The sequence below is a fragment of the Uloborus diversus genome, chromosome 5, assembly GCF_026930045.1.
Source record: "Uloborus diversus isolate 005 chromosome 5, Udiv.v.3.1, whole genome shotgun sequence".
Classification (NCBI taxonomy): domain Eukaryota; kingdom Metazoa; phylum Arthropoda; class Arachnida; order Araneae; family Uloboridae; genus Uloborus; species Uloborus diversus.
The window spans coordinates 180,855,498-180,870,530 of NC_072735.1; the positions used below are offsets into that span (position 1 = coordinate 180,855,498).

The window sequence follows — 15,033 nt, forward strand, 5'->3', positions numbered from 1 at the left end:
ACAACTAGACCCCACTAGGGGTCTATGCACCAAATTTCAACTTTCTAGGACATACCATTCTTGAGTTATGCGACATACATACACACATACGTACATACATACGTACGTCATGAGAAAACATGTTGTAATCAACTCGGGAATCGTCAAAATGGATATTTCGCGTGTCTATACGTTTTTAGGCACTTATGCAGGTGTGGTCGAGTTGAAAAAAAACTCAACAATAATTCGGGGGTGAGCAAAATGGAAATTAAAGTCGATTTTTGAGTGAAAATTTTTTCGCGAATACAATACTTCTCTTTTTGAAAAAGGAAGTAAAAATATTTTACAATTATGAAATAAGCAATATGTTACTTACACATTTTTTTTTAAATAAACAGAAAATTTTTGTCTAAAATTGGGGTAAACCTAATCTGGCAGCATTGTGAAGCCGTGCAGATCCTAATCACAGCTTTACAATGCTGCCAAGTTAAGTTTGCTCCAACTGTACTCTTAGTACATTGACTAAGAAATACAACAGTAAAGATCGCAATTGCCTAAAATGCATGAAAATTTGAAGTTTCCTGATGACGTTTTGAGTCGAAATTTATGTGTTTGAAGTGAGGTCATATAATATGCTGTTTATGTTGCAATGATAGATGCAAAACTGACAGCTGCTAGAATTACAGAGGAAACTATAATAAAAATCCTGTAACTTCTGGATGAGATGAGAAGTGATTGTAAATTAAATTTCTATAAGCTACCGTATTGAAAGTGGTTAGTTTCAGAAACCTGTGAAATGTACAATTTTGAGGCTTTTATTGCAAGAAACTATAACTGATAATACAACTATGAGAAGAACAGTTGAAAGTTTTTCCATTACCACTTTTGTGCCCCTTGAACATTTTGCATACAAATTGATTTAGAGTTAAAACTTTTAGAGAATGAGTTAAAATGGGATAGAAAATCTACAGCTCATAACTAAAAATACATTTCTGTTCAGTTTGACACTTACTCCATACCAACATAACAAAATTAAAGGCATAATTAACAATTTAACAGTATGCAATTATGTAAACATTTATGTTGTTGCATATAATTTACAGTACAAGACAAAAAAAAAAAAAAAATCATACATCAAAAGTTGGGTTTGAAACTTTGCCAAAATTAAACTTTTATTTCATCAGGAAATTTCGAAATTGAATTTTTGCCAAACATTTTATTTTTTAAATGTTCACAAATATATTTTTAATTTCGAAAGTAAAGATTGAAATGTGGATGGAAATGTAAGAGTCCTGGTGCAGAACCATTTAACAAAACAGCTTCTTGAACATTCGGAGACAGACACATTTGCCCAATTTCTTAAGCCTAATAAATCAAAAGATCAAACAATATGATTTTTTTTTTTTTTTTTTTTTTTTTGAGAAATATTGAATCACCTGATCCTTGTGCATGTGAAACAGTGCCGCAGACCTATTTCCGAAACCGAGGGACAACTCTTCTCCGTGGCTTCCAGCCTCTTCGGACTTCGGGAAGGGAGCCGCCAAGATACTCTGCAAAAACAAAGTATATGTGATACCTACACTTCTCAACTTACCCCTGTTAGTGGTCGGTAGTAGAAATTTTGCCCGTTAAGCAAAACGCTTTTGGTATCAATGTCATCCGGATATATTATCTAAAATCGCACTTTGAGGTAAGTTAAGCATTCTCAGTTTCGTTTTATATTTCCTATAGGTTATTCATAAAAAAAAATTGGTTTTCTGTTTACCAACGCTCTATTTAACAATTTTCTCTATTTAAAGGCAACTTTTCACAGTCCCAGACGCTCCACTGTAGTTTTAGAAACATTCTAATTAAGGATGATTGTTTATGGTCACTTGAAAGTTGTTAATAAGAGAACAAACTGTATTTAATAATGAATGCTTGTACAGTTGGGATATTTTTCATATTTCTTTATTTTTGTTTTTTTAGTGAGTGAGTATTGATGCATTAACATAATAGAAGTCAATTATTAAATATTTAAGTTTTTGAGATTATTTGGTACGATTGAAAACAAGTTTTATTTTGTTTTTTATCAGTGGCATAAGAAAGGAGATGGTGTCCAGGTCCGGAACATTAGCTTGAAGTTTCAAATTAATTAATTAGTTCCTAGTAAATATAAGTTCTTGATAAAATTAATTCCTATAATGAAAATTAAAGCTTTTCTCTTTTGTTTGAAAGATACTTTAGAAAATGTTGGGATTAAGACTTTTTTTTTTTTTTCAAAAGAAACCAAATAAGCAAGTTTTGTACAACAAAGAGCTAATGTACAATTGATGACAAAAATGGAAAAATATAAAAAATTTGCAGCCCTTTACCTGCTCACTGCAGTTTTTAGCTGGGACATGCTTTGGTGTGTTAATGCTGCAAGATGTTTACCATGAATACTTTCAATTCTTGTTATGTGTTGATAGTTGAGAATCAAAATCAATGCTTCAAACAAAACATAAAAGATTGGTACTTTATTCAGTGTTTTTCCAGCAAGAAAAGTTTTGGAAAATATTATTGACATGTGTAAAAAGATTTTTTACAGCCTGGTAAAGCAATATTTTTTTTTTAAGTTATCACTTTGAATCACAAAACTGAAACAGATAGACAAATAACATTTGTACAAAATCCATAAGAAATTTGACTGGTACAGATGTGATATCCCCCCCCCCCCCCCATTTGGCGACATCCATTTTTTTTTTGCACAAAATTGAAATATTTTTCTTGCCAATGAGGCGATACTTTTTCAAGCATGGCATCCCTGCCAATAGGAAAAAGTCGCCAAGGGTGGGGTATATGACATTAGTTCCATTTGACATTTTAAGGGTTCACAGTACCTTTCAAGCAATTTTTTTCAATTTAAGTAAATTCTATTTTTCATTGAAACCATAACATGCTTACTTACTTTGTAATCAATAATTGATTTTAAAAATTTTAAAATATTGCTTACTTTTTTAAAAATTCAAAAAGTTTAGGAAAATTTCAAGTTTTTTAAATTCCTAAGGCTTTTTTGTTTTTAAACTAATATTAAAAAAGCTTTTTGTTAAACAATCACAATCAGGGTTCATACTCTATTTGGATGAAAAAATTCCATGACTTTTCCAAGACTTTTTCATGACTTCGATGAAAATTTTCATGACCTCATTATACGAAGAGAATAGCACTATTTAATCTCAAACTTGCTAATTTTTGGAAATGAGCATTAGCAAAACGTTTACATGGAATGTCACAGTCTCATTGAAGCACTTACTCATAATGGAAAAAATATAAGTGTACATGTACACTTAAAAAACTAAACAATTCTTATTTGTCTTCATCGTAAATTTAAGTAAAGTAAAAATGCAGTGAAATAAATATGATACTTAAATGTCTGATATATTTTTAATATAAACAGGCAGAATGATATTGAATGCAGCAAAGATTGAATGAGTCATCACTAAGTTTCAATAAATTTGCTTCAAAAGTTGCCTTTTAGTGTCAACAGTTCATTTAATCACCTAAATTGACAGTATTTTGGTTCTTTAAAGTAAAGTCACATAGTTTAGTTTTTTATTTTTCTAAACCAGATCTTTTTTGAAAAAACCATTCAGCTACGAATCAATCTTTTGATTCAAAAGTATAGGGTCTGGTGGGGTAAAGTGGTCATAAAATCGTATGTTTTCAACTTAGGTGGATAATAAATGCAACAAATTCTTTAAACACTTCAACTTTTTTTGTTGTTATTTTACATTGCATTATTAAAGAACACGGTACATTAAATTTTAGGAAGAAAAATATTGATTTTAGTAGTTTTATAGAACTTTCTTTTCCCTATGTTTTTATGACCACTTTACCCCATGGGGTGGGGGAAAGTGGTCATAGCATGGGGTAAAGTGGTCATAGTTAAAAATAGTAGCAAAACCTTTATAAAAAACCCTAATACTTGTATATTTCAGTTGTTTTTATAATTACAAGTATATTCACGAGTACATGTGTACACGAATATATACGTGTTGTGTTATACACGAGTAAACACGTTCCTATAGGAGTAGATACATGTATACATCAGATACATGCATGCACGTGCCTACTCAAGTATATACGCGTAAATACGAGTATATAAGCATGTGTACTTGATTACCTACAGGAGTCTATACGTGTCTACATGAGTACATACGTATCACATGTATATACGTGTCACGTATATGTACGTGTCACGTGTATATACGAGTATATATGCGTATAAACGAACATCATATGCGCGTATACACTTGTATCTCGAGAAAATACGTGCATACTTGAGTATATATGTGTATATTAGACGTATATACGCATATATAAGTGTACATACATACATATACGGGTGTTCACGAATTAATTCGTGGATACATCCAGTGCATCTTTGTACGTGTCTACTCACGTATATATAATATGGAAGCACGAGTATATACACGTGTATACACGATTATATACCTGTATAGACGTATATACGTACATTATCGTGTATACACCAGTATATGTATGTGTACACGAGAATATATGCTTATATACATGTCGGCCTACAGAGTGAATCTAAGCTCTTGGGCAAAAATCAAAGGGGTGTGAGAGGGGAGGATAGAAAGATAAGAGGAAGAAAGATAAGAAGCAAAGAATCATAAAGAAGTTATAATCACTGACGGGCTACATGCACACAAAGCCAGGAGACAAAGCAGGGCACAAATTTGTTGCACACAGATGATTTTACCTAACATTTTAGTTTTTAAGAAATATCTAGAGCAGTTGTTGAAAGTTACGGTCCGTAGTAGCTCTAATACACGCATCGCAACAAAGGCGCAGCGGCTGATGAAAATTTTTCAAAAGTCTCGTTTTTGCAACAGAGAGGGATCTGTAAATGCGACGCATGATGCTTTTCAGCTAAAGGCCGTAAATTTCATCAATCGGTTTAAAACTTTCTTAAGTCCTAAAATGTTGTGTAAAATTGCATTTGTGTAATATATATATATATATATATATATATATATATATATATATATATATATATATATATATATATATATATATATGTATATATATAGACATTTGTGACTTTTTTTGCATCCATCAATTTCTCACTTTGCGTGCATGTAGCGCGTCAGCATTGTGTTTGTGACCAATGTTCCTGATTAACTCTTGCTTCTTCTCCTCTCTTCTAACACCTTTTATTAATTTGCTCAAGAATGCAAACTCAACCTGTGCGCTTTTATATCATACACTTGTATGTAAGTGTCTACTCGAGTACGTACGCGTATATACGTGTCTACCTGAGTATATAAGTGTTCTTATATATACGAGTATAAGCGAGCATATACGTGTATAGTAGAATGTATAGCTGTGTGGATAAAAAATATTTGCAGATACCCATATATGTATTTGTTGGCGCATTTATGTGAATACGTCTATGTACATGTCTACACGAGTATATATGCGTATATATATACGCATATACTCGTATATTTAACCCCATTTACTTTAAAAACAATACATAATGAGTAAAATTAATATTTAATTTGTATTTGCCTTATACTTAAAGATTAAGTGACATTAGAAGAACAACATTCGTTAAGCCTAATATTATGACCACTTTACCCCATCTTACTTAAATTGTTCTAAAAAATTATCTAAAATAGATTCAGCTAACTGCTAATGAGTAAGAGTTCTTGAGACATGTAGGAAGCTTCCTTTACAGTCAATCTGTTTCTAATTCTAACAAACAAAATTTCCCAAGGATGTTAAAATAGGTGTTTATATTTTAAAATTTTTCATGTTCACGCAAAATATTTTTTTTTACCAAATAAAATTTTTCCAGTTGTAAAATTTTGTATTCAAAATGTAGTTTCTAACTGCTTTACTCTAAAATAAAAGTTTCACATTCATTCGAACGTTTATTTCCAAGCTATAGCCATTTATTTGACGTATAACCACTTTACCCCATTGACCACTTTCCCCCACCAGACCCTACTTGTTTTGTTTACTTATTTGCACATTTTCAAAAGCATATAAATTATTAGGTTCAGAAATTCCAGAACATGTTTGATTCCTGACATTGAATGTAGCTGTGGGTCGCATGGATTAGTTTTGCAGGCCGTATGTTGGGCACTACTGTTTTAGAGAATTAGAATTCCTCTTTTTCTGTATTCTATCGCCTGACTAAGTATCTTTATTTTCTCAAACCTTCAACAAATTAAGATGAACCCTGATAAATTTAATAATAAAGTTCCTATGAGTGATGGAATCGAACTCGGATGCAACTGAATTGCTTTTTTTTTTTTTTTTTTTTTTGAGTGAGCTACAGAAGTAGATGCAATGAGATTTCAAAATTCAAATTTGATTCTAAGATCGTTCAATTTTCCACTTTTAATCTTATATCTTTCAACGAGCAATTCTTGTGGGTATGTATATATTTTGTATCTCGAAAACGGCTCTAACGATTTGGATGAAATTTTGGATTTAATTGTAGTTTAGCATTTTCAGTTCATCTACATCAGCATTTTTTCTGTAAAAACGCGATTTTTTACAAAAAGGAGTTTTTTAATATAAAATCTAATTGAGTTAAGCCTTGAAAAAAATGGTGAATTGACACATAAGGCAGACGATTTGCAACCATAACAATGAAAATTCGTTTCTTCTAGCTGTAAAATTTTAAACTAGCTTAGGGTTGCCAGGCTTGTCTGATATTAGCCACTTTGGCTCATTTCAATCACACTTGGCTAAAAACAAATTCAAACGCACTATGTAAGTTGATGTAAGGCTTTTTTTTTAAATCAAAACTATTGCTTGGCCGTCTTATTTTATTTTGGCTTCTTATAGCTGAAATGATTATAATGCTGATGAAGTGTTTACAATGTATACCTCTCGTTTCGAGGAAGCATCGAGAACCTTAATATTTCGTTAATGTGATGCTTTTCGAGTATATTTGATAAAGCATCGAACCTTAGAAAAACAAGAGTTGACAAAAAATAATTCTTTTAAAGCGGAGCAAGGCTCGGTCGTCCAGGGACTAGCTTTTATGTGCTATACTGTTAAATCACTCAAGAGTTCTAATGCTCCCTCAGTTACTGTTACTTTCTCTCTGTTCAAGACAGTTTTCCATGACTGGAAATTAATTTCCAGGACTTTCAATGAAAATTTCAATTTTCCATGACTTTTCCAGGTCTGAAATTAGCTTATTTTTTTTCCATGACTTTCCAGGATTTCCATGACCCGTACGAACCCTGCACAATCATCATCCCTAAAAATCTGTGCATTCATTTGCTTTTGTGTTCCTAGAAAATTTTCTGTGATCAATTACATAAAAAACCGTAATCTTTTTCAAAAAAAATTGATTTTTAAAGGTATAACATACTCTAAATATTTGAATAATTTATGATATGCTTATCCAATGCACTGTTTTGTTAAATATATTATCCTAATTGCAAAAAGTATTACTTTAAAACTGTATCTTTAATAGAAAAAAATCCTTAGGGATTCTTATGACACGAAAACACAAAAAAACGATCATCGAGAAAAATCAAGTTAAAGTTTTCTTTTTGCATAAGAACACATAGCGAGCATGACCTAAAATCACTCATAACTTTTTAAATATTGAACTAAAGGAATGAAACTTTTCCCCTGTGGTTGGACTGGTGTTTAGTTTCGAAATATGCAATAAAAACATTTTTTGATCGTTTGGTCATTTTTGAGGTACTGTAACCCTTTAATCCAACTTGAAATCTTATCTTTACCAATATTGCATTTAATACATTAAAAGAACATCATGCTTCAATAGAAGCTCAATTTTCGCTTGTAGCCATACTTTCTAAATATGGGTGCAAATTGTGAATATTGCCAGACAAAAAATAACTTAATAATTCATATACCAATCTAAGTCCACCCAGATAAAAATACAATAAACTACATATTGTTTGTAAAAGATTTAATTATGTTTAAACTGAAATTTTAAAAAAATTATGATAAAGTGTATTCAATAGTTTTAGAAGATCAAAGAAATAATATTTAGTTCATTGTTCAATATTTTTTCTGTCTATACTGATTTCTCATTTCAAAAAAATAAATAAATAAATAAAGAATAAAAGTGTCAGCCACAAGAATATCAACAATACCTGTGTATAAAATTCAACAGCTTTAGCGTAATCTCTCTCTTGAAAACATAAATTGCCTTCTGCTCGCAGTTCGGAAGCTTTCTCCCAGTACTTTTTGTGACGGGAAGAACACATGATGTTCACCCATTGCTGGACTTTGAACCTGAAAAATAAGAATCAAAAGTAAGAAATGTAAAAATAAAACCAAAAGTTCAAATTTTTAGTTAGTAGCCAGTAGGCAGAAGACCCTTTTCGCTTACTAGTCAATTTTTCGGCAAACCTAATAAGTCAATGTTCGTCCACAGATCCTTTTGGTTAAATAACTACTTTTAATATCTATGAAAAAATCAATAAGCTTTAAATTTCAAAGCAAAGTTAAACATTGATTTTCAAACATATTGATCTGAGGAATCCTTGATGTTTTTTTTTTATGTTTGGTTTGTTTATATGAAAAAGGAAATACAGTCGGACCTCCATATATCGAAGTAGCAAATTGCCGGAAAAAAATTCGATATATAAAAATTTCGATATATAGAAACGATTTGATTTTATCATAAAACTCTCCTAAAACGTTAAAATTAAAGCTGATTTTCGTGCATGAAATCCAATTTCTAATTTATACGAGCATCGGATTAAACGAAAGTTAATAACTGAAAAATTAACAGAAATTACATTTTTGTGCCTTCATACATCTTCATTCTTCAGCAATTCAATTTGATTCACAACATGAGGGGATTTTCGTTTTGACAATGTAATCGAGATAAAAGTAAAAAGCAATCTACTTAACTTGAATGATTTTTACTGAAGCTAAAAAGACTAGGAATGATAATCAACAGAGAAAAGAATAACTTGTTTTAGTTTTACTGGTTACAACTAAGATTTGAAATAAACTTGAGGGAATTTAAGAACTCCAGAACGGAACAACGACCTATCTACACACCCCTCAAACCCAGAGTTCTTATGAGTTTCTTAGCAACCTTTAGTAAACATAATTTTCTCCCCTAACCTTCATTTTTCATGAGACAAACAGTCTAAAATGGAAAAAAAAATCTACGAATGTCTCGAAAAAAAATTTGATGTATAGAGATTTTTTCGATACATAGAAACAATTTTTCTATGTAATGAACATTGAAATTTGTGGAAGTTCGATATGTGGAAGTTCGATATATGGAGGCTCGACTGTATTTTATTTCAAATCATAGTTTGGAATGTAGGAGTAGGATTTACTTCAAAATAGATAAAAAGGTTACCTTCTCATGATCTATGCAAGCAATGAAATCTAACTAAATTAAATCTAAGAAAAATAAGACATTTATTTTATTTTTTCAAGATTAAAACGGATACATTTAAATGTTACTTTTTACATATTTTTTAGTCAAAAGTAAAAATTTATAGAAGCTGTGAAATGAAGAAAAAACAATAAATGGTTTCGTTTTGGAATAAAAAGTCTAATATCTTTTATTTTCAATGCTTAGAGCATTTGTTTTTTCTTTTGAAATGTTAAAAATAATTTACATTCAGCTTTTGCATAATGAATAGGATTGCATATTTTAGGTTATTTTTTATGTTTTGTTTTAGCTCACACTAATATTACAACATTACGAGTGCCACATGTCATGCGTAATACAAATTATTTTTCTGCAATTGTGCAGCAATCTTTTAGCATTCACTTTCTATTTACCATATTTCTTCCCATTTTTTCGAGAAGTACACAACAAAAAACATATTGAGAAAAACACCAAATATTTTTTCAGAATAAATAGGTTTTTATGGGATTGCATTGATTGGCTTGTCGTATGATAATAAGGCAACACGTATTATCTGTTTTGGGATAAAAAACAATATTTGAGGCAAATAAAAGTTGTGGGGACTAGTTTAAAAAATTCATGTGAAATTTTTTCGTGGAAAAAAAAAGGAAACAAGGGGGGGGGGGGAGTGGCAGCATGCTTATATTTTTCTTTTGTGTATTCACCACATAGCAAGGAGATATTTTCAGGTCTACATACAAAATTAGATTATGCAACCAGCTGCTACACAGTTTGATTGTCTGTGTAATTTTTCACATTTTTGTATGAGTGATTGCTAGAAATGAGCAAACTATGATTCTATAAAACTGTGCATAAAAGTTCAAACAGTAAACAAGTGAATTCAATAAAAAGTGGAAAAGTTGTTTTTTTTTTTTTTTTTTTTTGAGGAAACAAATTTGTCACAATGAGCTCAGGGGAGGAGAAAGGTCACCTGTTGGAACCCCAGGCATGAGCTTGAAAGGGGCTAGTGATTTTTAAAATGAGGGGTGAAATATGTTTACAGACGTAGGTGTAAACAATATGGAGGGGGCCGGTAAAAGTCATTTGCCACAGGCTCCAAAATTTTTGTGAATGCCCTTCCATGAGCTCATAGAACCTTTAAAGAAGAAAAGAAAGAAAAAGAAAAAAATTTAGCATTTATTTAAGCCCGGTTGCATTTTCTGTAAATACAAAGTATGTTTACCTATTGTTCCTATATTTTACTTAAGTTTGTATTTGTGTTTTTAAAAACATGAGCAAAATACATATAAAACTTAATACAATCAAATTCTAGCAGATGATCACAAAACAATTTATGAATTAAATACTTCAATTTCACTTTTTTGTTTTTATTTATTTATTTTTATACATATATTTCACTCGCAGATGATATTTTTCTTCATGAATGGCTGCTACAGCTACAATTAAATGCCTCTGGTCGAATGTACTAACTCCTGTTTTGTAATCAATAAAACGACTCATTTAAGAAAAGAAAAAAATATTAATTCATTAAAAAAAACTTTCCAACCATTTAATAACCCAAAAAACTAAGGAAAAATATAAAAAGATTTATCGACAGCAGGGAAAAATTAAATAGAACACATTAAAGCCCCATTTAAAAACCATGTTTTTCTTAAAACATTATCAAATTACTGCTCTGTGATGGGACAAAAATACAAAATGAGCTCCTGCAAAACCTCTTACTCTTTCATAATAACTACTCAAATTTGTATCACGCCTCAAATCTGATTTTAGACAACAAAAAAGGGCAATGTTTACTATTTATAAACAAACTGAAAGTTATACCACGGACATAAACAACAACATTTAAAGAGGAGGAAATCGAAAAATTTGTTAACCTTATCATGTCATCTCGAAGGCAAAACTCCACTTTATCCTCATGTGTTTTCAGCTTGGAAAATCGCAATAAGGATTTGTTTTTTCTTGACCGGTTCGTGATGTCGTCAAGCACATCTTGCCAGCATGTGTACGCCGCCATTCGTGTGTGTATGTATCCAAGGTGATCTTCTTCTTATCGAACCATCGATTCGAAACAGAGGCCGATTCAAAAAAAAAAAAGTATTTTAAAATGATTTCATTTATTAAATTATTTCTGTCATTTTAATCATAGTTCTATAAATCATTAGAAAATTTCTAATGACTTACTTAGACTCTTTTGTTTGCGCAGGGCTGGCTAGTAACTTTCAATGGTCGTGTTCGAATACAGTTATCGCAGATGGTTGATCTCATGACGTTAAATAACGTCGGTAGTTAGTGTCTGGAGAACGTTTTCGTAAACGGTCAACTAACCGGTATGTCTATGGTCGTGTTTTTTCGGGTATTTTTTATGTGAGTGTGGTTTTTGTTGTTTTTCAAAATAATACTATGCAGCTCTTAAGTCTATCCCTTGATCTCTTAAAGAAATGTGAAACAATCGGACCTGATTAGCGCTTAGGCCAGACGGTTGATCTCAGGAAGTATGATGACGTCAGCGGCTGGTGTCTGTAGAACGTTTTCCGATGTAATTAATTAACCGGAAGAGCAAGCAGTTACCCCGGGCTCACTGGTGACTTATTACAAGCGTCCTAATAGATTGCTACTTAGCCGAGTGCACATAAAAAGATTCTAAGAACAATCCCCACACTTACACCACTGAGGTCATCAAATTTATTTATTTATACAGAAGCTAAACAGCTTCACATACACAGAGGACTGTGTACAAAACGCCTTGCCTCCGGCCACACCCAGAAAAAAAAATATAGCACATGAAAAGGAAATAACACAGAGGTAGAGATGCAAAAAACCCATAGTTTTTGAAAGCCGGGAAAAAATCCGGGAATTTTCGGGGGAAAAACCCGGAATTTTGGGGAACATTGGGAACTTTGAATGTAAACGAACATTGTAACTTTTCATTGTTATGCCTACTATATGAGCATAAAATAAAGACTTGGTTAATAGTTGAACCGTTTAATTTAAAATCCAGTAAAGAGACAAGACCTAGAAGTTCGAAAATACATATTTACTCTTATTCTAAAAATTTTTCACTTAAGTTAAACATCGAAATCTAAAATTGAATGCGTATTTAGATGTTTCTTCCAGTAAAGTGCTGTAGTCGCGATTGAATAATTTTCTATACATGTTTTCTCAAAAGTATAAAATTTTTCTTTTGACTGGTTTTTGAAATAAATGGTTCAATTGAGTTATAAATACAACTTTCAAAACCGCACACTTTATTAAAATATCACTATCTTGGGAGGAAAAAAAACAAAAAGATGCAGATAATAAAATTTTAAATTTGATAAAAACCACTCGGGCTATTGTAACAAAGATCGTGATGTAAGGTTTTAGAGAAGATTGTGTATGTTTTCTTCATAAAAAGTGAGAAAGAATTTTATGATGTAAAAAAAAATTGTTATCTTAGTCAAATAAAATATCAACTTTAATTTTTTTAAAAAAATTCAGAGCAATGACCTAAACATTACTTAAATCAATGATTCAATTGAAGAGGGATTAATAACTTAATTTTTGTAATCAAATTTGTAACCTTTGTAACCAAAATTTCTGAAAACTTTGAAAAATCCCAAAACGCTTGGGAATTTTCAAAATTTCCTTCCCAAAAACCCGGTTTTTTTCCCGGGAATAAACTGGGTTTTTTCCATCCTTTGCATCTCTACACACAGGACACTGGAGAGAAACGAATCCATCACGAGATGGGAAGATTGGGCGCTGCGGATTGAACGTCGTCGATTGGGCGCCGAGCATTTCGGGCGCGAGCACTTTGGACGCCGAGCATTTTGGGCGCCGGAAACATTGGGTGCAGAGCACTTTGGGCGCACCGAGTGCTTTGGGTGGCGGAGCATGTTGAGTGCCGGAAACATTGGGCCCAATGTGCTCGGTGCCCAAATTTCGGCTCCCACAATGCTCGGCGCCTGATGTTTTCGGTACCCAATATGCCTGGCGCCTAATGTTCCCGGCGCCCATTGTTCCGGTGCCCAAAGTGCTCGGCGCCCAATCTTCCTAGACCGAAGCCATGACGACCTCAAGCTTTGACCACCAGAGGCCTCCGATTAACCGGTAGCCATTGAGCTGTAATAAGATGTGCGCCGCCCTACACACAAAATAAGTACTTTTCTGGAAAGAGCAGATTAAACCCTACAAAATGACACTTTTCCTATCAAAATAGTCGCATGTTACAACGGGTTACAACGTTGAGCTACAATCGGGCAAATCTACCAAAAACTGAACCATTTTACTAGTTTTCAGATGACACAACAACAAATCATATTAAGCTTCAAGTTCAGCAGAAATTCAGGATTTTGTTTGAAACAGAGTAAAAATCTGCATTCGTTGGATAAAGAAAAGCAGCGAAAAGACACTTTTTCATTTAAAATTTTCGGTTTCACGAAAGCATGTCGCTTTCTTTGTTTAAGAAAATGATATCAAAATAATAGTTTTAACATTTTATTAAGTGAAAAAACACAAGAGATAGCAAAAAGTAGAAATAAAAGAAGCATTACTTTCCCGTGCTTTTCACAAAAGAAAATCAATAATCAAAAAGTTACACTAACATCATTTAATCAGTCTTCAAAATTTACAACTGATACCCCCCTTGCCTTCGTGAAAACGGAAACAACTGTTGTTCTAAGTGAAATTTCAAGTTTCACTACTGTTCTATCAAGCCGGTTGCTCAATTCCTGCAAACTGGCAACTTTTGCTCTGTAAACTTCTTATTTTAAGAATCCCTAAACAAACAAGTCCACTAGAGTCAGGTCTGGTCAGAGGCGCCCATATAGGAGGGCAAGAGGGACCTCAAGTCCCCCCCCCCCCACTCTTAGAAATTGGAACTTCCTTGCTTTTAGTACTTTTTTCTTTGCAAAAATGTAAAAACATTTCTTCTCCAGCCATTAATGAATAATTTATTAAAAATGTCAAACTTTAGTAACCCTAATCTGTACTGAAATCGGTTTCTATGGGGAAAATATCCTGCTAAACCACGGATAAAATATCTGAGCCTCCCCCCCCCCTTAAAATTTGCATTTGGGCGCCCTTGGGTCTGGTGGTTCAGGTAGCCAAGGAATGAGGCCTGTAAGACCAACCCATTAGCAGCGTTTACAACAAACTTTTCGACCCGGTAAATCCCCACTCTGCCTCCACAAAAAACCGATTGAAAAATTCCCCGTTTCCATGTAAAAAGAGGTTCTCTCATTATACCTGAGAAAGCGGTTTTTACCCAACATCCTTAGCGGCTAGTAGACGAACTTGTTTCGCTTAATGCATTCTGGGTAAAAACACCGCTTTCACTCCAGAAGCTAGCAGGAGTAGAAAGATTCCACATAAACCCCGCAAATAACCGGAATGCGGTGAAAAGCAGGTTTTTTTCTGGGGTCAAAAGTGTCCATGGAAACGGCCCTATTGGGGATACTGTTCAGTCAGAAAATCCCGAACGGCATTTGAAAAATGTGTAGGAGCTCCATCGTGTTGGAAAATGATTTCCGCTCTCTTTGAAACAGGAAAGGGGCCAGGATTACGATTCTGCTGATGTTGAAGAGTATGTGCTGGACCGAGTAGTGGAAAAACTAAGTCTAAGTTCACGCACGATTGCTAGAGAAGGTGAGCTTTCAAAGTAAAGTTATGAAAACATTGCACCA

At 32.7% G+C, this 15,033-nt stretch overlaps 1 protein-coding gene across 1 annotated transcript in view; it reads right to left on the reverse strand.

The window, feature by feature from the left end:
* The window catches only part of LOC129223321 (SET and MYND domain-containing protein 4-like), a 77,765-nt gene extending 66,381 nt beyond the window's left edge, over positions 1-11,384 (reverse strand). Inside the window, exons 1-3 of the mRNA XM_054857887.1 lie at positions 11,245-11,384; positions 8,121-8,262; positions 1,416-1,529 (exon numbers count right to left, since the gene is read on the reverse strand). Of these exons, the coding sequence (XP_054713862.1) occupies positions 1,416-1,529; positions 8,121-8,262; positions 11,245-11,384 (396 nt within the window). The remainder of the gene's footprint in view (positions 1-1,415; positions 1,530-8,120; positions 8,263-11,244) is intronic.
* Between the last annotated feature and the right edge of the window lie 3,649 nt (positions 11,385-15,033).